This window comes from Ornithodoros turicata, chromosome 2, assembly GCF_037126465.1.
Source record: "Ornithodoros turicata isolate Travis chromosome 2, ASM3712646v1, whole genome shotgun sequence".
Taxonomy (NCBI): domain Eukaryota; kingdom Metazoa; phylum Arthropoda; class Arachnida; order Ixodida; family Argasidae; genus Ornithodoros; species Ornithodoros turicata.
Window position 1 is genome coordinate 43554280 of NC_088202.1, and position 24859 is coordinate 43579138.

Sequence of the window (24859 nt, forward strand, 5' to 3'; positions counted from 1 at the left end):
CCGGTTCCCGCCGCGTTATTACTCATCCATAACCGTATATCCGTGGTACCTCTTTCTTGGTACAAATATCCCGTTTTTGGTTTAGATGAGATAGCATTTCTTAAACGCGCTTTCGGGGCCTTGGTATCCGCGTCGGGTCACGGTGCTTGGAGAGGTTTCTGTATCGCGGCGACGGTTCAGTAGGGCGATTTAGAAGGATTGGAAGGATTAGAAAAAATTTCGCTGATTGAAATGCCTTTACAATAACGATTCCGAACAGAAGATGAGCCGAGCACCTGACGTGGCTGACGTCACGATGTTGATCTTGGATTTGACCGCTTCCTTCATCGTACAGTTTTCGTAGAGCGGTTCCTATGTGCTAAAATTCCCTAATGTGCGCTTCATTTTGATTCCATGTTAGCGACGCGAAGCAACTGTGGCTATGAGCAGTGTACAGAAGTGGACAGAGGGAGAGAGGGCAGGAGGAATGAGTGGGGTCAGGGGGGGGGATGGTGTGTATCCTGGGCCTACTTCGACGGAAACTGTGCCGACATTCGTCTGGAAGGAATACCTTAGACAGCATAGCCGGTGGTATATACTTGTAAGTCAAACGTCGCCATGCCAGTACTGGACAGCTGTTTCGGCTTTCTTGGGCCTCATCAGCAGTACGCAGGCAGGCAACGTTTGAGCGGATGGCGTCAGAAGGTCACGTGGCACGTGATGCCTCCCGTCAGGGTGTCATAAGACAACTCTGAAAGCCCAACACGGGCTTTCAGAGTTGTCTTATAGTTGTCTTACAGGTCATGTCACAAAGTCACATCACCTCAAAATGACGTTTTCTATGACGTGCGACCAGGACAAGATGGCAGTTTTGCCAAAAGCACCCGCTTTAGGGTAGTTACAACAATGGCGGGTTTGTGTCACCCCTGTGGCTGGCACGCCCGTCCCAATGGCAAAAAGTTGGAAGGGCCGCTCCTGTGTTTCCTTGCTGCATGGTCTGCTGCGATGCTATAGCATTTCGTACGTGTTTGGCAGTGCGCCGAAGAGTATACAAGGAATATTTTTTTAGCCCTCACGGAATGGTGTCCAAAATGAAGTAGAATGGATGATCTTTGACTCTGGGAAGCAAAAGTGAAATGTGGAAATCAAGGCCGCCGATTACAATGCGCAAGACGCCCTTGGTTTGCCGTTCAACATGACTTGGACACAACACAAGAAGTGTTGTCGTCAGTGCTGGAGGACTGTGGCCTTCAACTAAATGCGCACGCTGATGGAATATACCGATGTTGTCTCTGTGTTGGCCACTTAGGTTTCGTGTTCCTTTGGCATGTATCTATGAGTGGGCATGCTCACTATACTCTGATGCAGTAACCAAGTACGAATGCAAAGATATCGAGACTTTGCAGCGTCGGCTGATAAAGCGACCTTTCTGTAAATGGTAACGTAAAAGGAGAATAACATGTAGCGCGTTCACAAAATGAATGCCGCTACTCCAGTACGCTTAATGCTTATGCAATGCCGTAAAAATAATGGAAACATCAATAGCAGTAAAATAATTTAAGAAAGATACGCGTGTCAGGGACCTTGATCAGTCGCAGGTTACAGAAAGTGCCTAAGGGAATAGAAACCAAACGCAAAGGGCCAAATGTTTGTTCCAGTGATTTATCCAGACCCCCCCCCCTACACCCCCCTAACAACCCCCCAAAATCTGGAGGAGACCCTCCTAAAATTTTGTGAGATTGCACAATATTTCGTCAAAAGCATGTAAATACACCCCCTTGCGGAGCCCCCCCCCCCCCCCGAAGGACGAAATTCTGGGTAAACTACTGGTTTGTTTCGTCCCGATATATGTAAGAAATCACATCAGAACGTCCTGTGCACACTGCCTAAGGACTGAAGGCAAGGCCAATGCCACCTAGGTGATAAGGAGCCTGCTTGATGCCTCTCTTCCTCCCCCACTGCGTGGACAAATATAGTTTGGATTCAGCCAATCAAGGCAGATGATTTCAAACACAGGCTTTCTGTGGCTGCCAGTGGCTACCCATGCGGTTGATGCTGGCTGGTATCCATGGCTACGGCCCCCGAAGCACGGTCGTGATTGGCAGACTCTTAATTGTTACGTCACATTGTTTAACCGATCCGGCTTTGTTTCATAGTAGAGGAGTGGCCCGCAGTGTCCGCAAAGCTCTATCGGACCTGCAACGGAACGGTAAAGACATCGTTCTGCAAAGAATTCCTTCTGAAGTTGGAATTCCCGGTAATGAACGATCTGACCGTCTTGCAAACGAAGCTCGTTCTGTACGGCTGCTACGATTCCCTTTCCACCATCGAGACACTAAAGAAGCAGCCAAAAGCCTAATATCTACACTAAGCCCGAGCACGCACTAACGAATTATGTAATAAGGAATAGCAAGCCGTCCTTTCTCGCTGACCTTTCCTGTGAAAATAAATAGATCCCCCCCCCCCCCCCCCCCGAGTACGAGGCTCGCTCTGTTCAATGCCTTCTGCAATGCTCTGCTTACAGTCAAGAAAGGCGTACCAATGTCCCATCATCGGCAACGGCTTGTAAGTACATGGCGTAATTTTTGGCGGCTCAATTCCAGCAAAAAGACGCTATCATGTCTGAAAACTGGCTTCCTTCCTGAGGGATACGAAGCATCTATACATCGCCTCTAAGGACGCAGTGGTCTTCTCTTCTCATACTTGTCTCCACTTTTTGCCAGCCCAACATTCCCACATAACTTTACATTTGGTGATGTGGCATTGCCCACCTTCTTAACTCCTGCCTAGACTTCGTTGCAAAACCGAACCTACACTCCTGTTTTCCTGTGTTAGTCGTGACGCTGCACACGTTGCGAATACGGAAAGCAGTTACACCACCACCACCACCACCACCACCAGGCGTTGTTTGTAGATGGTGGTAGCCAAGCGCCTGAAACCGTAACAATATTAAACGGACGGCTATTCAGTGACACGAAGTCACAAACGAAGACGGCGGGCGACTGCGAGCGACACTGTACACACAACATAACGTATTCGCGACTGCGCCACACTCCGAGCAGCTCTTGGACTCCGAGTTCCATATTTTACGGAGCAGCCGATCGAATCTTTCTGTTCGTGATGGATGCAATGATATACAATCAGGCTTCTGAACTGAAGAACTGGCATGGACGAAGAAAGAAGGGAGTCACTGAAAAGGTTAGCCAGCTGCAGGACTCGAACCCACATCTTTTGGATTACCGGTCCAGGGCTCTACATCAATTTCCATCGTGTTCAACTGGTATGGAGTCGCCGACTTCCACGTTGGTGGTGCCAATTTCTCCATGTTTTTTCTCTTCTTTTTACTCACTCACTCTAAACTGAAGTTTAAAAATGGTATTGTTGGTATATCAGGACAGACTAGAAAATTAGTTCCGGAGAACGTAATACAAGACAGGTCTGGCGTTTCTCAATGACTCAAAACCACAAGGTCATCTCTCATTTGTGAAGATCTCCCTCGATCTACGAATTTGTGTTCGTAAGGTCAGATTCTAACTGTGCACGGGACATCAATGGGCTCATTTCATTTTAATTCCTGGATTTAGACTGAATAGCGCCTTTTGCGTCCTTACAATGCGAAAGAAACCGTCGTGAAAGGAATGGAAAACGGCTGCATCACATTAATGATACCATAACACGTCTTGCACAGGTGCTTGCTACCACAGACGAGTACGCTATAACCTACCATTATGCTGACACGTCCATCTTACTAATACCCCGAAAGACTCCTCTAGGAGCGGGAGAGCGTCGTAAGAATTGCGCGATTGCGTCCTACACGCGTAAGTTGAACAGCAAGATGGACAGGTTTGCCACTAGCCGACCTGCCGACGCAGAATTGGGGCCAACGTTGAGCCTACATAGGGAAGAGACACGACCACGCTTTCGTTCGGAGCAAGAAGTCACGGCTGACTCGACCTGTCTACGGCGGCTTTCTCCTGGCGAGGGTCATAGGTCAAGCCGCTACTGTAAGGGCTCTCTGATATGACATAACCGAGACTCATTTCCGGCTAAGCTCTTCTTCGACCTCCCAGGTGCTGATATACTTCAAAATAAGCTGCCTTTGGCCTTCAGAAGTCATATTTTAAGGTGCGAGTGAAAAAATATGCGTCGTTCGCCGCGGTCTCTGCTGATCGACGTTAAAGGTATCGTAACGCAATGAGCAAACAGCTTACATGTTCGGTGTTCTGTAAGCGTTTGTTGATGATAAATACCTCGCAATGTAGCCCACACGTGGTTAAAATCGCCCTAAAAATTTAATTTGCCTCAAACATTGCGATAACACCATAGCCTGCAACATTGGCACTCATGTATCCACGTGGAGGAAGGAATTAGAAGAACCAACACCCGTGGCATAGTGGGTAGGATAATCACTTTCTACGCCGAGACTGGGAGGTCACGCGGGATCGCATCCCCGCACCGGTTCCCCAGCCTGGGAATCCTGGGAAAACCCTCTGAGGTTTTCCTGGGGTTTTCCGGCAGACTATCCAAAGGAATGTCGGCACAGTTCCCCCCGAGGTCGGTCCAGGACCTCCTGTCCCCCATTCCTTCCGCTGTCCTCTCTCCACCCGACCACGTCTATACGCCGCTCATGGCACAGTTGCTTCGCGGCGGTAAAATGGAATTAAAAGGAAAATATTGATTTACTGGTTGATTGATTTTAAGAGAAATAAAATGGAGATTTTGGCTTCACTAGTGTGAGGCCCGCAACTCCACATCTCTTGCACCAGTTACTTTTGTGGAAAACTCCTGTACTGATGATGCCAATGAAGAGGATGATGATGATGATGATGATGATTAGTGGTGGTGGTGATTCCGACAGAAAACAATTGCACACACACTGAGATGTCACAGAACGCGCAAACATGCAACACGCAAACAGTCGAACGGCAAAACCCACAAAACACTAAAAGGTTGAATAGGCAAAAAAAGAAAATAAAATTAGAGGAGGAGCCCTATTCCACCAGAAAGTGAAGCTGGGACGGGGGGCCAGCCGTGTGACGCCACTGCTAGTCTTCCGGTTTTGGCTTTACAGGTGCCTTGATTTCATATTTCAAAATTTATGGAGAGGTGTGACCGTAGCGTGGCCCCCAAGGTGGCGTGTGCGGAGCCTCCTGGTTGACTTTCTCAAGTAACGTGACATGTTAGGGCCTCAAACTGACCCCCTTTTCATATGTCACTTTCAACACACACTACTCTTCTTTCGAATACCCCCCCCCCCCCCCCCCCCCCCCCCTTGAAGTGCATCCTTTCCTTCCTTCCTCCATGAATACCAGCATTTTTAATGCGTTAGCATTAGAACCCCCAAGTTGGAAAATTGTGACCATCTGTCTGTCGGATGGATGTGTGAAGCTTCGAGTTCAGATATAGAGTGTTAGATATGAGAAGAGAAGTAGATAGTAGATTTAGATAGTAGGTGCAGTAGTATATATTTTGTAGATAGTAGTAATGTAGTGGTCATTGTGATAATTGGTGATAATTGGTGACTAATGATGAATGATGAGTAGTGGTGATAGTGATTAGTGACAGTGCTAGTGATAGTGATTAATGATAGTGATTAATTTAATTAGTGATAGTGAGAATACGTCATATGCTAACACATTCTCGCCGCATTAATTGCATTAATCTTACATTTACACGCCGTCGATATTGCTGCGTTAGACCCAGTGTTATTGGCATGCAATGTAGATTTGCCGTCGTGCTTCACTCGCAATGCGTAGTTGCTGTCTACTTTGGCACACTGTTTTCTCGATTTTTGAAAAACTATGAGAGTGGCTGGGAAAAAAATTACGACGCTATAGTCCCGAGGGCTTTCTCTAATAAATTGTTGGACGTTCATTTTACGAGTTGCCTCAAATGATTTACGGCGCTTTTGACTCGTGAAAGTGCCATCATGTCGCGGGATTATCATCACCATCAAAGATGTATAGCCATGAGAGCGGGAAAACAAAATTTACGCTCGCGATAGGAGATACATTCAGAACTCCCTCTTTGTTGCTTTTTTTGTTGCCGCGATGCAGCTATGAGAAGTGTACATGCAGAAGAGCTTATATATGTATCTCCGCTTACATGTTTCGATCGCACGGTACACTGTTCAGTAGAAAAGAACAAGTACTGAATGCAGAACACAATACCGAACTCACAACTTTTCACTGTACAAACACAAATGTGACAAGGACAAAATACAGCCGGCGAGGGCATCTCAAAGGGGCCGTGAAAAGATGCTCCCCACTTTTGGAGGAATCATGTTGCTGATGTAGAGATTTGCCTCCTGGATATTCCAATCAAACTCCAATGACGCTGCGATCCCGCGTTCGGGAGCTATTGTACACCGAAAAATCTGGAATTGCAATAGAGATAGGTGTTTATAGACCTCTCCCCATTTGTAAAAAATGACGTCATAGTGTTCGACAGCGCCACCAGTTTGGTAGAGTTGAACTACGCTCGAAGCTAGGGGCGAACAAGGTCGCGCCCGAAAGCCACGATCTTGGGGGGATTACGATGGTCCCTGAAAGAGACGTGACATTCGGTCCTACTTTTCTTTCAATAGGAGGCAGCGAACAAGTGCCCATTCGTGGAACCCAGCCCTCCCCTTCAGATTTGTTTTGGTTTCAGTCTGTCTACCAACGTCATGATGACGTTGTTCGGGTAGAGGTCTATTTTCCCCTCCTTCAGTCCCCACTAACATAATGTGTATTATCGTAGGAAAAGACGCACGCGCCTCTTCGTGGGAAAGGTGCGAGGCGCACCTGTTCCCATGGTAACCGCCTGCTTCTCCGCAAGAAAATTCTCCGTTTGGCTACTCTATCTATCGAGATTTGGGAAGCGTATATTAGTAGATGTCATTACAAAAGGAACGCGGAGCGCGCTGCTTTTATAGCAGTATAGCAGTGGCGGAGGCAAGTATGGCTTTGTTCATTGAGTATATTTATTTATTTTAATTTATTTTATTTATTTGGGTAATATTGCTGACCGCCCTGCGGCAGCCTAAGCAAAGAGACACTATGCCGAACAATAAACACAGCAAGCATAACAAGCGGGACAACATGGTAATATCAACGAGTGCGAGAGACTATGTTAAGATGTTAGCAAACAAACTTGTTATAGTTGAAAGTCTGTATCATGTAAAGATATGACTGATTCAGGAAGCAAATTCCACTCAACTGAGGTGAACACAAGTAAGCTGACAAGCGCTAATGCGAGGCGTAGGCAGATAAATATGTCGGCTCCAGTCCCGAGTGGCTCGAGACTACCATCTCAATTTTTTTTCTTTTAAAATCAATCAATCAATCAAATATGTCGGCTGTGTCGTGTCCTAGACTCGCACAAACCAGAGTAGCGGAATAATTGTTTATAGTCTATCCTCACTTCCCTCTGCAAGAGCTGAAAAAATAGTCTGAGTCGATGAATCTTCGCACAGCGGGCGGTTCAACGCGGACATCCCTCTAGAGAGCTGATACTGATGAGGATGAGTCACGGACGCCATAGATGAAGGGAAGTGCTAGTTTCTGAACACGTTCTAACTTAAGTATGTCGGATGCTGTGTGAGGATCCCAGACTACGGGCGGCGGAAGGATTGGGCGAACAAGGGAAAGATAAGCTGCAAGCTTAGTTTTACGGGTGCTATTGCGCATAAAACGCCTCAAAAACCACAGTCTCTTGGTGGCCTTTCTTGTAACTTCATCGACGTGACAGCTCCAACGGAGATCGGATGTTAATATATCTCCAAGGTACTTGTATCTGTCTACGGTGCGGAGGCGCGCATTGTCCAATGAGTAAGCGAAAGACAGTGGCCTATTTTTCCGCGATATTGTAATTTGCACGCACTTTTTAACGTTTAATTCCACGTGCCAATACTTTGTCCATTTGTTATCTTTGTTAAGTGATTCGTTTAATAGCATTTGATCATTTGTATTGTTCACAACGTTGAAAATAATGCAATTCTCAGCATATAACCTACATGGTACAGACACAACTTGTGCGATATAATAGAGCACAGTATATAATACTATAATAATTCAAGAATGTACTACAGTACTTCAAATTGTGCATTAAAAGCATGCGGTTAGAGATGATTTCTCGACATCTTCAAGTGCATACGACAAAAAATTCTAAGTGCGCGGGAAGCAGTCTGATAGCCCATTGCCTTCCCCAATCCCTTTATTTATTTTTGGGAATAGCAAGCCGACACCCTGTCTGGCTGACCTTTCCCTCGTTCCTCTTCTTATTAAACATATCCCCCCCCCTTTACCCCAGAATTCCAACTCGCATTCCAGTAAGCTTATCGAGGGACTACACATGCACTATGTAGCTTATTTGTCATATAGGTCCTCACATACTATTGGCCCACAAAGCGATTCAATCACTACCTTTTTTATATATCAAGCTGTTAACCTGACTGTTAAATGCACCATATGAAGTGATTCACTGAACAGATGCATAAATCTTGCCGAATTGGATTTTAAAAATCGCGACCGTGCGCAACGGTGGCAATGCCCACAACTGGCCGCCCGAGTCAGTCTGACGTCATTACGGTACAGCCCACTAATTGGTTTGCAGGTTTGGAGAAATGTCGCCTGCTACACAAGACGTCGTCTGGCAAATAACCGTGAGAGAAACGGACCAAAAATCATAAATGCGGAAAGCGCCGGCCTCGATTGGAGCACGGTCTCTCTTGCAATGGCATCACCGGTGACATTTTTCCTCCTCCTCCTCCTCGTTTCGCCCTGCAGAGCGAGTGGAGCGGGAACGCGCGCGTCGATGTTCGGGGGCGTTTTTTTCTAAGAAAAATATTGCGTACAGGTAACTTTTTTTGCGTTGGTTGTCAAGTCAAGTCACATCCTTTCATAATGCGTGAGAAACTGCTTTTGGATGGCTTTCTGGGCTCCTTTATGCATTGTGATAAGAACGGCACAATTGGAATGCAAGCTTGCACCCACACCTCTGACAATGTACCGCAAGGTGACCCGAAGGTGTGCCTCACTACAAAGCATTGTGTTCTTCCAGTGTGATATCAATACATGTACGAGTTTGTCCGGCATTGCATCTACCACAACTAAAAGAGCGGAGTTGTAGAGAAGCGCTTCGCTGCACTGTATACTCATTTATAGTTAACATGTTTTATGATACACTTGGCCATAGGGCTGGGCTCAGCGGAGAGGCTTGCTCCGCTTATGAGGAGCCATGAAATCCTCCAGTACGCTAAACCTACCCGATACATTTTTAATATTATGGGACACCTTGCGGATATGCGGCAACACGACAGATTTTACCCTTAGGTACTTATGAGTTCAGCATCGTGTTTAGGGTTCGTAATCCCGAGACGTTTTTACAGTCCCGGGATTTTTTCCCCAACTATTTCCAGGATGTCCTATAGGACTGTACCCACCTGGCACATCCATGCTATCGCAACAACAACAACAACAACAAATACACTGATGATGATGATGAATGGGGAAAATCGCCATCTGAGTTGTGGCATAAGATGGAAAATGACAACGAGGTGACGATGGTGGAGAGACGGTATGTAGTAGGGTGCCTCATCAATACTGGACCCCCTGCATTCACAGAGGGAGCTAGTATTCAGGCACCCATGTAGTAGGGCTGCACATCAGCATCTGCGGGGTAAGTGCCAGTAAATGAAGGAAGGCACAGAATGTGGAGAGACGTACTGATGAAGGCCATAAAGGAAACGTGCGACTTGCAGAAAAATCCAGGAAAACGTGCAAGGTGCGACGGTGTCGCAGGATGTCGGTCCAGGGTCCAGGGACTGTCGTTAAAGAGGACGGAGCGGCAGTGATTTGTTTCATACGTATTCGTAACTTTTCTCGTTGACTCCTGAAGAGGACACAGTCCACGATCACGTACTTGATATTTGCTAGCACGGCACACTTGGAGCATAACATGGTGTCAGAGCGATCAAGCCTTCGTTTAAAGACTGGGGTGAAGGCCACACCGAGACGGAGCCTGTGTATAACGGACGAAAAGGTGCGAGACAGCCGACTGGGCAAGTTGAGGGATAAATAGGGATCCACTTCTCTCAGGCCACGGCTCTCTGTGCCGACATATGTCGGCACAGTTCCCCTAGAAGTCGGCCCAGGACGCACATTTCCCCAGGGCGTCAGTCGTGACGTTGCCCACTTACATGAGGCCGACAACGGCAAGCCCTTTCACCATCACCACCACCACCACCACCACCACTTCTCTCAGGAGGGTCCTTGATTAGACATCATGGCACTATTGTAGACGGGACAGGGACTTTACCATATCGGCAAGGCAGTTTTTCTGATGTCCCATTTGGAGAGGATAATTGATATTGTCGATCGGGACACATACGCGGCTGCCGCAGCCCTGTCCGCTTCTTCATTCTCGTGGATGCCGCAAAAATGCGTCAAGAATGCCACGTGAAATGCGTCTGTTCTTGTCGTCTGCTACGTGATATCTTGAGGCTACGCCTCAGGATATTTCCCGCAGTTAGCAGTGCACGAGAAGACATGACGTTCAGCACTTGTACTTACGCGGCAGTCACAATCAATGCCGTTTATCGCATCTTCCGTTGGAGTATTCTGGGGAATGTCGCTTATGTGACTACATGGAATTGTGCAATTCTTCACTTCTCCCCTTTTATACATCCGCAGTAACTGGCTCTGTTCTGGCCGAGTCTAGTTTTTTCAAAAAGGCTCTCTCAATTTTATCTTATTACTTTCAAATATATACGTATATGTGAGGATGAAAAGAACAAAAAGAGATATTCTGTAGAGAAGGAGAGAGGGAGATTCTGCACTATTTTTTAGCGTTATGGATCGGAAGACTCCTTCTGATTTCGTAAGAGTTTTAATGCTACTTGAGGGCTGTTCTCGGCTGTAGTTTGCGTGGTTCACATGAGTCAGCAGTTAACGTGTTTGTGATGTGTCGTAGGCGACGGGGTTGGTTCGGTTTCAGATTGCAAATGATATTTTTCTGGGAAGGTACGTCTGAAACCAAAAGTCGGTAAGACACCGTTGTTCTTTTTCACACGTACCACCGAATATCCGTTGTCGAGAAAGCAGAAACTTATTATCCCGAAATCCCGGGATTGTTGCGATGTGGTATGGGTGGGACAGCGAGCTTTGATAACGCCCTGAGCCTTCTGCCGAACATGTCTGCATATGACGCTGTGGGACTATTCGTGGTGAACTGTTCTTAATCTGTGCCTATAAGGCGAGAAAGTGATATGAGTCGCTGTTCTGGCAGAATGTAAAAACAAGTGTTTCTTTTCCCGCCCCCTCTTCTCATTCCCTGTATTCTCGACTTCTACATGTGATACGTATATCTGCATGTCCAAAGGCAATCCACGGTAGCATAGTCAATCTCCCCCCTCTTCAACGAGATACCTGCACATGTGTCTGTGGCTAAAGCAGGGAGACTATACGGCAGTGACACGCACCGCCACTGCGAGCCCGGAGCCTTACTGCCCGTCAGGAGGCCGCCAGGGTTCTGCCACGCGACAAGAACAGCAACACAAACAGGAAAAAAAAAAAGTACAGTCGGAGACAAATATTTGAAAGGAACGCCGACAGGATGCAGCTGAAAGCTCGTTTATAGACCACTTCCATACAGAAATGGAAGCCTTGCTCGCTATGGAGTTCATAATTAGTCCAGCCGGCATGCGGATCAGTGGGACCCGTTCTTCGACAACCATATTTTGATATAACTGCAATGGCCTTAACGTAAAACAGGTTCTCATAGATTGCTTCAGTAGGAGCTGTCTGGCCTTCGAAGGGGTGGGCAGTAGACCTCCAGCATTGTGAGTATCAGGGGAATAGACCAGTTGCCCCTTCGGGAAGGGGTAGTTGTCTTACGCTATTTTTTTTGTGGAAGACTGCCCTACATTCTCGGACGGATGTGCTCAACTGATAACCCTGGACTAACCTCCACCACTATGCCGCCCACGAACGGCAACGGTCCTGTTTGCATTTGTCAACAGGCAATTAAAGCTAAAGCGGGTGATCTGCGTCAGGAGTGCTACTTGATCCTATGGGCCAACTCATCGTTGCAGCGTCTGACCATCGAAGGTCATGAGCATTTCTTTACTAACACAAAACGGACCTCCCGCCTTTAACTGTATTGCACTTTTTAGTTAGCAGCTAACAACTCATAAATGCGGAGTAGCAGGTCCTATTATTGTGGCCAAACTCTTTGCATATTTCTTTTCATGTTCCGCCCTCACAATACCTACACTGCCAAAACTGAGTGGAGGACTACAAAGTGCTTTCATCCCTTTTTTTTATATATATTCAAGCTCAACTGAACTCACTTTCGTCGTCGTCGTCAGGAAATAGTTGCCTCCACAGGATACAAACATCCAGCAGTACGCCATTAGAAAATTCTGACAGTTTTTAATTGCTCTACATTGTAATTTGTTGGCAACATTGGCATTGGCAAAATGCTGCAATAGCACAGCCGAATAGCCCAGCGCAAATAACGTAACCGTCAGGTGGGCTTAGTATAGTCTTAGAGGACATCCTAGTGGACACCATTACGAGGGCCGAATAAGTAACACAGGAGCGTAACGGTCGAGCGCTATCGTTTGTCCGTCATCTTGCTCAGCATGCAAACCTCAAGCTTGCTCAGCTCAAAATGCATAGCCTGTCTGTGAACGGTTTCTCGTCTGCAAAAGAAAAAGAAAAGCAAGTGCGCGTTTCCGTTAGTCTAGAACTGTCGCCTGCTATCATCGAAAAGCAGACAGCAGTGGGTCGTGGTATGACTGTCATTCTCAACTCTTAGAGAAACTGTGTTGTAGACACCACTTGTTCTGTCCAGATCTCGCTTGGCTGAGCCGTCAAGACTTGGACGGTGACGAGTGTTCGCGACTCCCGACAGAAGCTGTGCTGTATGCATGGAGCTCTTTCTAGATTTCCCTCTGATACATTCCGACACACGTATGGCCAGGGTTCCTTATTATGTCGGCGTATGGCGCACTATCCCATCTGAGCAACTTGCAGGCGTCTCAGAGTCGTCGAAGGTCGCTGGGCAACGCTTCGTGACATCAGAACAGGAGCTGACAAACCTCAGATCCTAGAATATACTCAGTGAAGCATTACTTCCTATTTCATTCAGATGGGTTTCGCGGAAAATGCGTGCTCTTTTGTCTTCCGCACACTCCGTACTGTAATATATGTAGAACGGTAACGTCAACAACATACAACATGGAGCAGTCTCTAGTGAGTGTTAAGTTTTCTGAAGGTGTGCTGTTGTCTAAACTGCCAGTTGCCATACCATTTTTAAGACGGTAACTTTTGTTCTTTCAGATTTCCGTCTTGCAGAATGTCCCGTCATCTGGTCGTGATTGCGCTCTGTTGCACAGGTGAGTGACGTTAGAACACATCATACCATGTATGGCGCCAGTTCCCCCCTCCCACCACTACTCACGTCAGACCCATAACTCATCCACTCATATGCGCGAGGGGAAAAAAGAAGCCGAGGCTCTTTGGCTGATCATAATTACGTTAATTAGATTACGTAATTGCGCGTGACGTGCGTCCAAAAAGCTTCGGCTTGTTTTCTTTTTTTTTTTCATACTCCACTGGCTTTTGGGGGTTCTTTATGGGAGGAGCAGAATTCCTCAGGTGACGAATTCAATCTCTTCCCCCCCCCTTTTTTTTTTTTTTACATTCAAGCTCAAACTCAAAACATGCAAAACTAAATTTCTGTTCAAAGAAAATTTAACAAAAGCAAACAGCCAGTTTATAGAACTCAGTGCGACAACGCCCAGACATCAACGAGTGTGGTGTACTTGCCAACGTGGAGCACATACACCTCCGCTGTTGGATTTATACCAATATGGACTGTTGGAGGCGTACACTGCAATCACAGCTTGCCCCCGCCGCCCCTCGCGGGGCGGCGGGGGCAAGCTGTGCTGCGGGGGCAACCTCAATATATGCATATTGAACAGTCACTTTCAAATGATCGTATAGAAATGCATGCTACGATCATCTGCATGGCTGGAGTCCTACAGCCCAAGTTTGATAGTAGATGATATAATTCGCTGCGCCGGACTCACTACCAGCTAGAACGTGCTGGTGGCCGAGTTGGTTGGGGTCACCTGAGAAATTTCAGGGGGGGGGGGGGTGTTGCAAAAATGCAGGGAGGGTGTACACCCCCCCCCCCGAGGGGGGTGTAGGGAAATCCCTGCCATCGCCACTCCGATCATCACCGTCATCACTCATATTAGACCCCTTAGCTATGGGACAGCGTTCCACTCCTAGAGTGTGAAACCTTCCCACTTCAACGTCAAAATATAATTGTTGTTGTTGTTGCTGTCCAGTCATCAGAATCTATCGCGTTACAGATTACGTTATTTGAGCTAAGTAATCTCGCATCTCCTGTACAAAATATATAAAAACCACAAGATTCATTTTATGGGAGAACAATGACAATAGGATTTCAAAAAGAAGAAAAGAGAATCCGGTACTCACCTTTCTACGCCTATGTAGTAGAGCAGTGTTTCTCAACCAGGGTTCTGCGTGCAGCACCCGCGAATGTAACATGACCACACCTACCAAGTATCGCTCTGGGACAGCCTTATTATCTCGAACAGTGCTCGACACGTGTTCGTTGACAATGAAATTGACATCGGGATCGCAGCTCCAGGTCAGCCACGGTACCGTCCGCGGCGTGTTTGCTACTGATCCCAAGGTTGTGGGTTCGAACCCGGCTGAGCACACCGGCAACTTCGTGGCAGGGTAGAAATTGCTTTGACACGCTGTCTTCCGCGAGGGACGTTAAATACGGCGTGCCGTGTGTTGAGCTTTCGCCGCACGTTAAAGAACCCACGGGTGGACAAAATTATAATTGAGCGACCGCCCACTGTGGCTTTACGTCGCGAGACAACTGTGATCATGAGCGACACGCTCGTGATCACAATGGGTGGTTTGCAACTTCCTGTCAAAATGACGTAAGGGAAGTAGCAATGTCACGTGGATTTACGCTTCCGGTCCGAAGTTCTGCTGGAGTCTTATAGAGTAAGTGCGATTTTCAACCTAAAAATAAGCTAATGTTTCGGGCGTAAATGCACTAATTCTGCGGAAAAGGGACATATAATGTATCGCATACCCTTGGATCCTGCGCCTTTGGAAAAATGTTGTCAACGAACGAAAATTGAACTAAGGGGTGTAGGCACTTGTCACCAAATGCCGTGCTGTGTACTTATCACCTTGAATTGTGCGTGGCTGTGATAAGATTATCAACTCATAATGTGAACAGAATATTACTAAAGCCACAGCTTCTTCCCAGACTAAAAGAAAACGATTACATGCGTACTATCGTCAGAGTGCGGAAGATTGCAGCGTAAAATACTGCCTGCACATTTTGTTGTGCCATATCTGAAATGCTGTCTGTTATCTTTGTTATTTGAAGCGTCAAATTGACCGCATTGTAACAGAACATTTCCCGCAGCAAAAGATTGCGATTTTGAAGCGCACGCCGAACGAAACCGAAACATGCACGATGTGTCACGAAATATTATCTTTGTCGCAAGAAAAGTACGTGCGAAGTATTTGTTACAGTACCTTACTTCTTTGAGGTGCAGGTATTCCCAGGAAAACTCATCTTGGTTGTCTTTTAAGCCAGGTGGTATAAGTTTTGCTTTGCTCCAATTGAGCGCAATTTCGGACCGGAAGTTCGAAGACCCAGCATGCGTAGCGCCACTTCTCAACTTGAAAACCACCCATTGTCTCGCGACGTAAAGCCACCAATTATCATTATTGTTACCATGTTGCGGCGGCTGACAGTCATCGCAAAGCAGAGGCCTAGCTCGAAAAATATTTCGAAAGGGGTTCTATGGGGACTTTACATGGGGGAGGATAGCACCCTCGTTTCCCTCTGCCAAATATATTATCTTCGGGGAAGTACTGTGAAACATTTGAATTAATCTGGCCAACCTCAAGTGACATGTTGCGACGAAACAATAAACAATTATTTAAAATGATTAAATAGGTAGTTATACACGAGGGCCGTTCAAGTCAAACCGGGACTTTTCATTTTTCGCAAAAGTAAAATTAACTTACAGGCGAGAAATTAGTTTTATTTTTCCACGTAATCTCCAGCTGCACTAATGCACTTGTCCCAGCGTTTCACGAGGGCTTGATTGCCAGCAGCGTAGAAATCCTTACCGGCGCGTAGCAGCCATGGTCGGACCGCATTCTTGACCTCGTCGTCGCAGTTGGGCCCCCAAGGAACGCCTTCAGTGGCCCGAAGAGATGGAAATCGCTGGGGGCGAGGTCTGGACTGTAAGGGGGATGTGGCAGCAACTCCCAGCCAAGTTCCTGTAAGGTGCGTGTCGTGAGATGTGCGGTATGCGGGCGTGCATTGTACTGTAGGAGGAGGACTCCTTTGGTGATGAGGCCCGGCCGATTTTGCTTCGGCGCCTTATGCACACCCTTGAGAATCTGACAACAATACGCACTATTGATCGCACTATATGCACTATTGATATCGAGTTATCCGTCGGTTCTTGAAGATCAGGCGCTCTACATGTTGTCAGCAACTCTGACACTGGGCTCTGAGCCGCCCCGGCCGGGGTCGTCTTGCACTGATGTACGGCCGTCTCGGAACCGTTTGCACCACTCAAACGCTTTGCTGCGGCTAAGTGTATCGTGGCCATACTGAGCCTGAAGTCTTCTGTGAATTTCAGATGACTTTACGCCTTCATTCACGAGAAACTTCATGGCAATTCGGTGTTCGATGTGCGCCCTCACCTCTTTGTCAGCCATCCTGTCCAACACGTGTCTTCTGTTTTGCACAAACTTTGGACCACCACGTGGTGAACGCGGAGGCCTGTCGCCTGTCAAAATGACCAAAAAGAAGTAGCGCGAGTCATTTGTACAGCCAGGAGACAGAAAGTCCCGGTTTGACTTGAACACCCCTCGTAGATAAAAACTTGACACTTAAACGACATCTATAGTTTGCCTCACCCATTTCTACACAGGTGCCCCAGTGTAGGTTCCCTGAGATCTTGCTGGCACGATCACGGGTTCCCTCGAATAACACAAGTTGAGAACCACTGCACTAGACTAATGATCAGACCAAGACATTGGCGATCAAAAAAGAGTAAAACATCGATAACTCGTCCCCTGTTAATTCGAAAATTCGGATAATTCGGACAAGGTGCTGTGTTGGAGAACTTTTGCTGCAGTGCTCCCGGCGGTGCCGATGCCGTGCAGCACTTGGCGGCTATCAGAAAAGTTGTTTTAAAGGCTCAGATCTCCGGTACAAAACAAAGCACACTCTTGCAGTTCCTTTCGAAATAAAGGTACGTTGATAACGGCAAGTTCACCTCGTATTTTGTTGCTCGTTCTATAATTCGACATTCGGATAAGTCGGACATTTTCGTCGGTCCCGTGCGATCCGAATTAACGAGGTTTTACTGTATTATCCTTGTCCTAATCATCATCATCCCTGAACTACCATGTGCAGCATCTGTGCGGACCGATTGGCTAAGTGAAAACCGACTTTTTTTTTCCTTTTGTAGTGCCTCTCCCATCGGGTTCCAGAATCTATCTATCTCGATTTTCCAAGAATCACTTTACTTTCAAATTTTACCTTTGCCGATTTACTTATTTATAAAGCTGAACACACGAATTCACTTTTGGCGTTGGCTGCCAGAAAATCTAAACAAACAGTAGCATTTTCCTGTATTTGTTTAGTACCTGGCTCGACTGAACCGCTTCAACGTTCCAGGCTGTGTACCTGTGTGTACCTAAACGAGAGGTGTCGGAAACGCTTGTCATGAATAGCTGTCAATAATCCCATTCTGCCAGCTTGACCGTGCTGTGTTTGGAAACACAATCTGGGCCGTCCCAGATCCGAGTAGTTCCGGCAGTTTATCGTCAATGTGAACCGGCCAAGTGACTTTATTCGAAACTGACGCCGGGAATCACTTTCTTTCTTTTTGGCTGGTTGCGAGCCCAAACTATAAAACCTGAAGGAGAAAAGGTGCAAAACTAGTTCTCTCGGCGTTATTAGCGCTCCATTTTTCGTTCGAGACGAAGGTGTAGGCGTGTTTGTGCGTTGATAAATGACTGTTCAGGTGCTATGTTGCAAACAACTGCAAGAAAAAGCTGGATTTTCCGATAGCACACATTGTCAACCACGTGATGGTTACGTAATCCATTTTCGCCCTGTTGCAGTTTAGTTTGTGCGCGCGAAACACATATGTACGAATATATGTATGCACAGTAATTCGGATTTAGTAAGTCAGTAAGTTTAAGTTTGTCTGTGGACTGATAAGTCCTCGATAAATTGCACGGGCGCATGCTGACGTTACTTGACTTAGCATGACATATGTCATGAGCTGCAAAACGTTGTTAATGTGACATTATTACACGCGACATTATTACACACAAGAAGCACAATGCAGCGGTGTTGAAGGCAGTTGTCTCAGGTGGAGTCACAGATAGTGTCGTAAGAGACAGACGATAGGGTGCACATTCCAATTCAATTGGTCCCTCTGGACTAGTGGGGTAGACAGAAAAATATTTCGGGAGGGGATCTATGGGAATTTACATGGGGGAGGAGGATGTCTCCCTCGTTTCCCACTCCTAAAATGCACTACCAATGGTACAATTTTGGTGGTTTGAGCCCCCTAAACATCCGCCCCCTCCCCCGGCTAGCCCCCTGGGGGCTTAATCGCTTCATCGTCGTTACGGTCGTTACAAGCTAACGAGTGGCGGGAAATTAAAAAAGGTGGGCACGTGACACATTGCGCGTGACGTGTACCACGGCCTTCACGTATCGCGCGAAGAGCGTCGTGCACGTGTTTTATCACGTGCCCACCTTTTTAAATTTCCCGCCCGCCTTTTTGAATTTCCCGCCACTCGTTAGCTTGTAACGACCGTAACAACGATGAAGCGATTAAGCCCCCAGGAGTGCTAACGGTATCATTCTGTCCAATGGCTGCCCTTCACCGTGTTATGTGGTGAAGTTCTGTTCGTGTAAATCTACTCCAATTACATACTGTACCTGTTTTAAGAGTGCGAGAATGTGTATAGAGCAAGTTCGTTGGGACTGAACATGGTGGAGAACGCACGGGGGCAAGGACGACACACACGGAAGCGTTCAACTAGCGACTGATTTGTCGCTAGAGGTCGCCTTTGTTGCCCAGGACTTTCCTGACTAGAGTTTTCGTCCAATTAAATCAGCTGCTAGTTGAACGCTTCCATGTGTGTCGTCCTTGTCCCTGTGCGTTCTCCACCATGTTTTAAGAGTGCGCGGTTGCTAGGAAGCGACAACAACAAAGCAGGGATGCGTAAAAAGCTCGGTGCTTGAGCCAACAGGGAACACGCTATACTTAACTTTCGTACTGCCTAAACTGAAGGACTCGGTAACTGGTACATCCTTCGCTTGCGGTAGATTAACGCTCCTCTTTTTCTCATTCCCCCCCCCCCTTCGTAACAGGCGTTATCAGTAAACGCATGCTTTGGAACATCAGGCGTAGTTCCAATTAGATTGTTACGCATTTATCCACAATTACTCCATTCATCGGTGACCTTCTTGAAGTTCTGCATGGGGAAACATCGCAACAGAAAAGAGCTGGACAATTAGTACCATACGTGAATGATTTCATGGTCACGTAGAAGGCGATCCAGCAGAGGGGTTCTGGCAACGTGCCTCTTGAGAACATCTCCCTAACGCTGTACCATCTCGCGTGAGAGCGCATTTTACTAAGGGGAAGTTTCCCCGACTTACCAAAGTCGCATGCATCATATTTACAGCCTAAGGAATTGTGTTTGCCTTCTTCAGTGGCGAGTGAACGCTTTCTCATTGCTTTGACTGTTGTCTCGTATTCTTCTGTTCGTGTACGGATGTTTCATCTTGATGGTCAAGCATCATTTCGGGAAATCGAAGGAACCTAGAGATCTAGTCAACTTGTGCAATCGTTACTTCACAACGTGCATATTTCTGCTTCGGTGTCAACGAAGTGGAACCCACCCTGCACAGACATTCGACCATCCGAGCGTTGATTAAAGACGAACACGTTCAGTGAAAATGCTCTTTAGTTCACTCATTCATTGTTTTAACTGGCATCTGTGGACGATCGCTTCGCAAACCTCTCACTGGTAGAGCGGGCCAATATCGCAGCGAAAATCCCCTCTGCGACGAGCCCCCTTCCATTTAGGCTGTTCATGCATATTGTTTAATGCCAATGACACACCAGGGCACAAGGACGGACGATAAGGGTTCGTTCGAAGCATGGAGGAAGGAACGAGAGGAGACGCGCCCTACTCAACCGAAAAGTACAACTGGAATTGGTAACCAGCTATGTGACGTCACCCTAGTTTCCGGTTTCCGCTTTACAGGGTTGCCTGCCTAGCATCGTGCTGCCTATAGCATAGTTTCTGGATGGATGTGGTTGTAGCGTGTCACAATGGCCCGCAATGTGGCGTGTGCAAATCCCCCTGATTGGCTTTCTCAGGTAACGTAACCGTTACAGGGCTTCAAGGAAACTAAAACTCATCTCCTATTCGTACATCACTTGCCCCACGCTTTTCTCTTTCCTCGAATATCCCTTGGGCTGCCTTCACTTTTCAGGAGAGCGAACGTTGGCTGTCCTTTTCTTTGTCCATGATTCGAAGCAACAGTCCGTCCTTGTGCGCTGTTGCACGTCCATAACCAATACGCTCTTCTATGCAGTCGTGATGCAAATGGCAGACGTCTTCTCCAGCATCAAGTTGATGGTTTCTTTCCCTCTAACAGTAATTCACTTTTCCTTTATTTCTTCGTTTTTTTATATTTTTTCTGATGTCCCGCATCCTTTCACTTCGCACATTCTACGTTATATCTTATCCGAACCTCATGTGAAGAGCAGTCGATATGGGAGCGTGGTAGTGAGCGACGGGTTGAGGCACGTTCCTCTCAGCCTAACTTCAACGTCTGCAGTCAGTCGCAGAGCTGGGGTCAGGACATGTGTCAACACCTTTAATTGCGAGAAAAATGAGCTCCACATAGTTGACACAAAAGGCTGGGTTACAAAAGGGAGTAGAACAAGAATCGTCACGATGTGCTAAATAAATGCCTTAATGTGTACCGATGTCATGTCATTGTGCTGTCAATACACAGCACAGCACAGAAACTCGATACGTATATCGAGATTTTTTTTTCTTACGCTTCCAAACCTATATCAATAAAAACAGCTAAAATAACACATGATTACGCGTTCAGTAGCAGCGAACAAATAACAACAAACAGTCAAATTTAGCAGCAACATAACTATCCTCAAACAGAGGAACGAAAAAAGAAGCCCTTTGGCTGCACTTTGAGTTTACAACTCAAACGTCGTCGTACCAGCACTGAACAGCTGTTTCGGCCTTATTGGGCCATTGTCAACAGTGCGAAAGTCGGCAATGTTTGCTTGGTGGGTGCCGTCAGAAGGTCTAAGGTCCACCCATCAGGGTGAGAACTTCACCAACTGAATGTTCGTTGGAGGTATCAGAAAGAAGTGACTGAAGTGTAGAGGAAGTGACATACAGATGCACTGCCATCATGCTCACAACTTGTACACTATAAAAACAGGACTTCACTGCGTAGCACCCTCTGTGGCAACCGTTGCCACGAATGATGGGGTTATTGCTTCTGATTCGAAGTTTCCCACAAGTGTGTCACGTAGTCTCCCACAATACCCCAATGTATTGGTCTTCCGAATGGCTGTGTGCGCTACGCCGTTCCCTTTCCGCACTGACATATGCAAGACAGTAGATAAGTAGACTCGTCAGGTAGTAGTGACGGTCTATCCTATTTAATCGACACCAAAAATACCGTGATACATATATCGCCACACGTGCTTCTCTGATTCGTCCCACCGCTAATCATCAGTGGTTGTGCAAGAATTTTAACTGTCTGTGTACCTGTATAACACTCCTTTCAAAGCCAGAGACAGCATTCACCCACTTCATGTATTAGCTCAGTATAGGCGCCCGTAACCATCGCATAATTGGGGAGCACGGCCAAGAACTCGACGCGTGTTGCAGGTCGACTCGGACGTCCCCGTTACGGAATTGATAAAACCGGCTCCACGTGTATCCAGCCCAGGAAGCAGGGAAAGCTATGTTGATGGTGAATTATTGTACCAGAGATCCCTTTCAAAGTGGGGGAGGCGACGGGATTCCGCCAACTTTGTTCCGCATTCCACGCGCTATCGACGTCTAGGGTTAAATGTCGACGAGCTCGAAGGTCTCACCTTTTGTATCGTCAGCTGATGTTGCGCGAGGATGAAGAATGGCCCGGCGGAAAGCTGCCGCAAACTGTGATTGTGCGAGAGATAAGACTTTGCTGTGCTCGAGCGTCGTGATTTGCTGCGACGTAATATTCTGAGAGAGAGGGAGAGAGAAAATGAGAGTTTTTATCGACACTCAAATATTAGGAGCAGTTTGCGATTGTTTAGAAATAGTTTACCGCGTGACGCCAGGGGGTGTCACCATGTGGTTTCCCCACAGATCCCCCACGAAGCTATCGCTTTAACATGATGCTGCTTGAGGAATCACAGGCCGCCGTCTCTTCTACTTTCAGCCGGTTTTTTTTTTTTTTTTTTTTTTTACGAACTGTTCATTGTCATATCAAAGTACGAAGTATACGAGCCAAACTTAATATGACTTCATATCGACGACAGTGCTGCATAACGTCCAAGCGACGGCTTCGCGCTTTTCGAAGTCCTAGAATAAGAAAAGTTAACGGTATTTCACATTCTGAATACAGAAGGCGAAAACACGTGTCTTCTTTGTCCGTCGCTTTTCTTTAGAAGGGTTCAGAGAACCGACGAGGTCCAGAGAGCAAAGTTCACGTTGCAGTCTGCCCCATGACACATATCGCTGGTACGGTGCAAGCGATTTTAAGCTGCCCGTGAAGCGAAACCAATTTATTGCGTGCCCAAAACAAATATAGAAACCATCCTTCAATCACCTCAAAACAACTAGTCCGTTGTGAAGAAAAATGCTTCGCTCTACTTCAATGTAAAACAACGCGTTTCACAGGTCTGACGTAGGGACACACAAGTCTTCATGAAGCGTGTACTCTCAATTTGCAGAAATGGGCAACCCAACGGAACGATTGCAGTTTGTGTCAATAGCTACAAGAGCGCGCTAAGAGGGATACACTGTTCCGTTTCTCGATCTATAATTATCGCATGCAAGAATGCGTCTTCATGCTTGCACCTGACAAGAGGGATGCTGCCTTGTCAGCGCTTGTGACATTTATTCGCAGGTGTGCGTCGGAGTTAGTCTATTAGGACCATGTAATTCATTGTGCGCTACGTTAACAGGTGATTTTGGCGCGAAAGTGTGTGTGTAGGGGGGGGGGGTCTGTTTATGGGAGTAGCCGAATTTGTCGTGTGACGAATTCAACCTCTCCCTACAATTTTTTCATCATCATCAACATCAACATAAAAAAAAGAAAGAAAAGGAACGCTTCAGAATTAACAGATATTAAAATATTTTAAATATTTTATGTATTTTTTACTTTTAAAATATTTTATAATTTTCATTTTTATGTACTCCCAAGCCTTTGACATAGCGAGACTGTTAGGTCCTCAATCGTCCGACAATATGCTGAGGGTACTTGAATAGAATAGAATAGAAATAGAAAAAAAAAAAAAAAACATGAAACATGGAAACGTAGGTCGCACAGGTGCGACCAGCTGTTCCAGGACGCTTGAGTGTGGAAGCACTGAATGAATTAAAAGATTCTATCAGCATTTGAAGTACTGAAGTTTTTCCACGTAAAACAGGGCTAACGGACATTCTATGACATGTGTGTGCTTTGTGTGCTCCCCTGTGATTTCTCTTCTTGTTTGACATTTTACACTCACTCGGTTGAAATGTTTGAACGACATGATGCACTCCATCAACGACTTTGCAAAAGACTTTGCGCGGATTGACAGCAGACCCCTTGACCTCAGACTCATTTTGGGACCATGGGACAAACGAAAGCAGATGTCCGTCTTGCGACCCTTTATCAAATTCCTTGAAACTACCGGCCTGATCGACTCCCTCTAAGACCCCGTCAGCGTCGTCAGCGTCATCCTCATCACCATTCTCTCATTTTTGAAAAAGTCATTTGAAAAAGCTCCAGGGAGCAGCGCGCGCCCTGGCAGGGCGTGCTGGGAAATGCTGTGCAAAACGACAAAGATTTGCTATCGTCTCCGATCGTCGTCGTCGTCGTACTGGTGTATGTACCGTCGCTGTCGTTTTGCACAGCATTTCCTGCCATGCCCTTCCAGGGAGCGCGCCCGGAACTTTTGCAAAGGGCCTATTGGAGTATCGTACTCCAAATACTGTATCTTAAATACGTTTGTTGGTATTTAAGTATATTACTCAGTAATTTTACAGAAAGCTATTTTGTACTCTATTTAAAACACTTTTTTTTTTCGTACTTGCTACTCAATACTCCAATTACTTTTATCCTTTCGGGGAATATGCAGACTGGTTTGATTGATTGATTATTTAAAAGAAAACCAGGGAGAAATTGATTTTCATGGGGCCATTGGCAAATATTGAGCTTTCATTACAATACCTCCGTTTGCCAACCACGCGCCACGTGTCGCGCGACGACCACCGGGGAGGGGGGGATCTATTTATTTTCACAGGAAAGGTCAGCCAGAATGGAGGGCTTGCTTGCTATTCCTTATTAAATGATTCGTTAGTGCGTAGTCCCGCGGTAGTTAAAAGTAAGGCGATGGGGGGTCAGAGGTCTTCCGCCGTCCCACACACGATGTCACAGGCTTCTGAGGAGACCGGTATCACGCAGGTAGTGGAGAAGCGCCGCGGTTACGTCACTGCTCCGTGTGCCAAGGTAGTGTTGCGAGGGAGATGGAGTA

At 46.6% G+C, this 24859-nt stretch overlaps 1 protein-coding gene across 1 annotated transcript in view; it reads left to right on the forward strand.

Moving 5' to 3' along the window:
- LOC135383399 (U-scoloptoxin(01)-Er1a-like) overlaps positions 1 to 24859 on the forward strand; it is a 48692-nt gene that overhangs the window by 17426 nt on the left and 6407 nt on the right. The window contains exon 2 of the mRNA XM_064612871.1: positions 13305 to 13360. Within this exon, the coding sequence (XP_064468941.1) occupies positions 13321 to 13360 (40 nt within the window). The 5' untranslated portion in view covers positions 13305 to 13320. The remainder of the gene's footprint in view (positions 1 to 13304; positions 13361 to 24859) is intronic.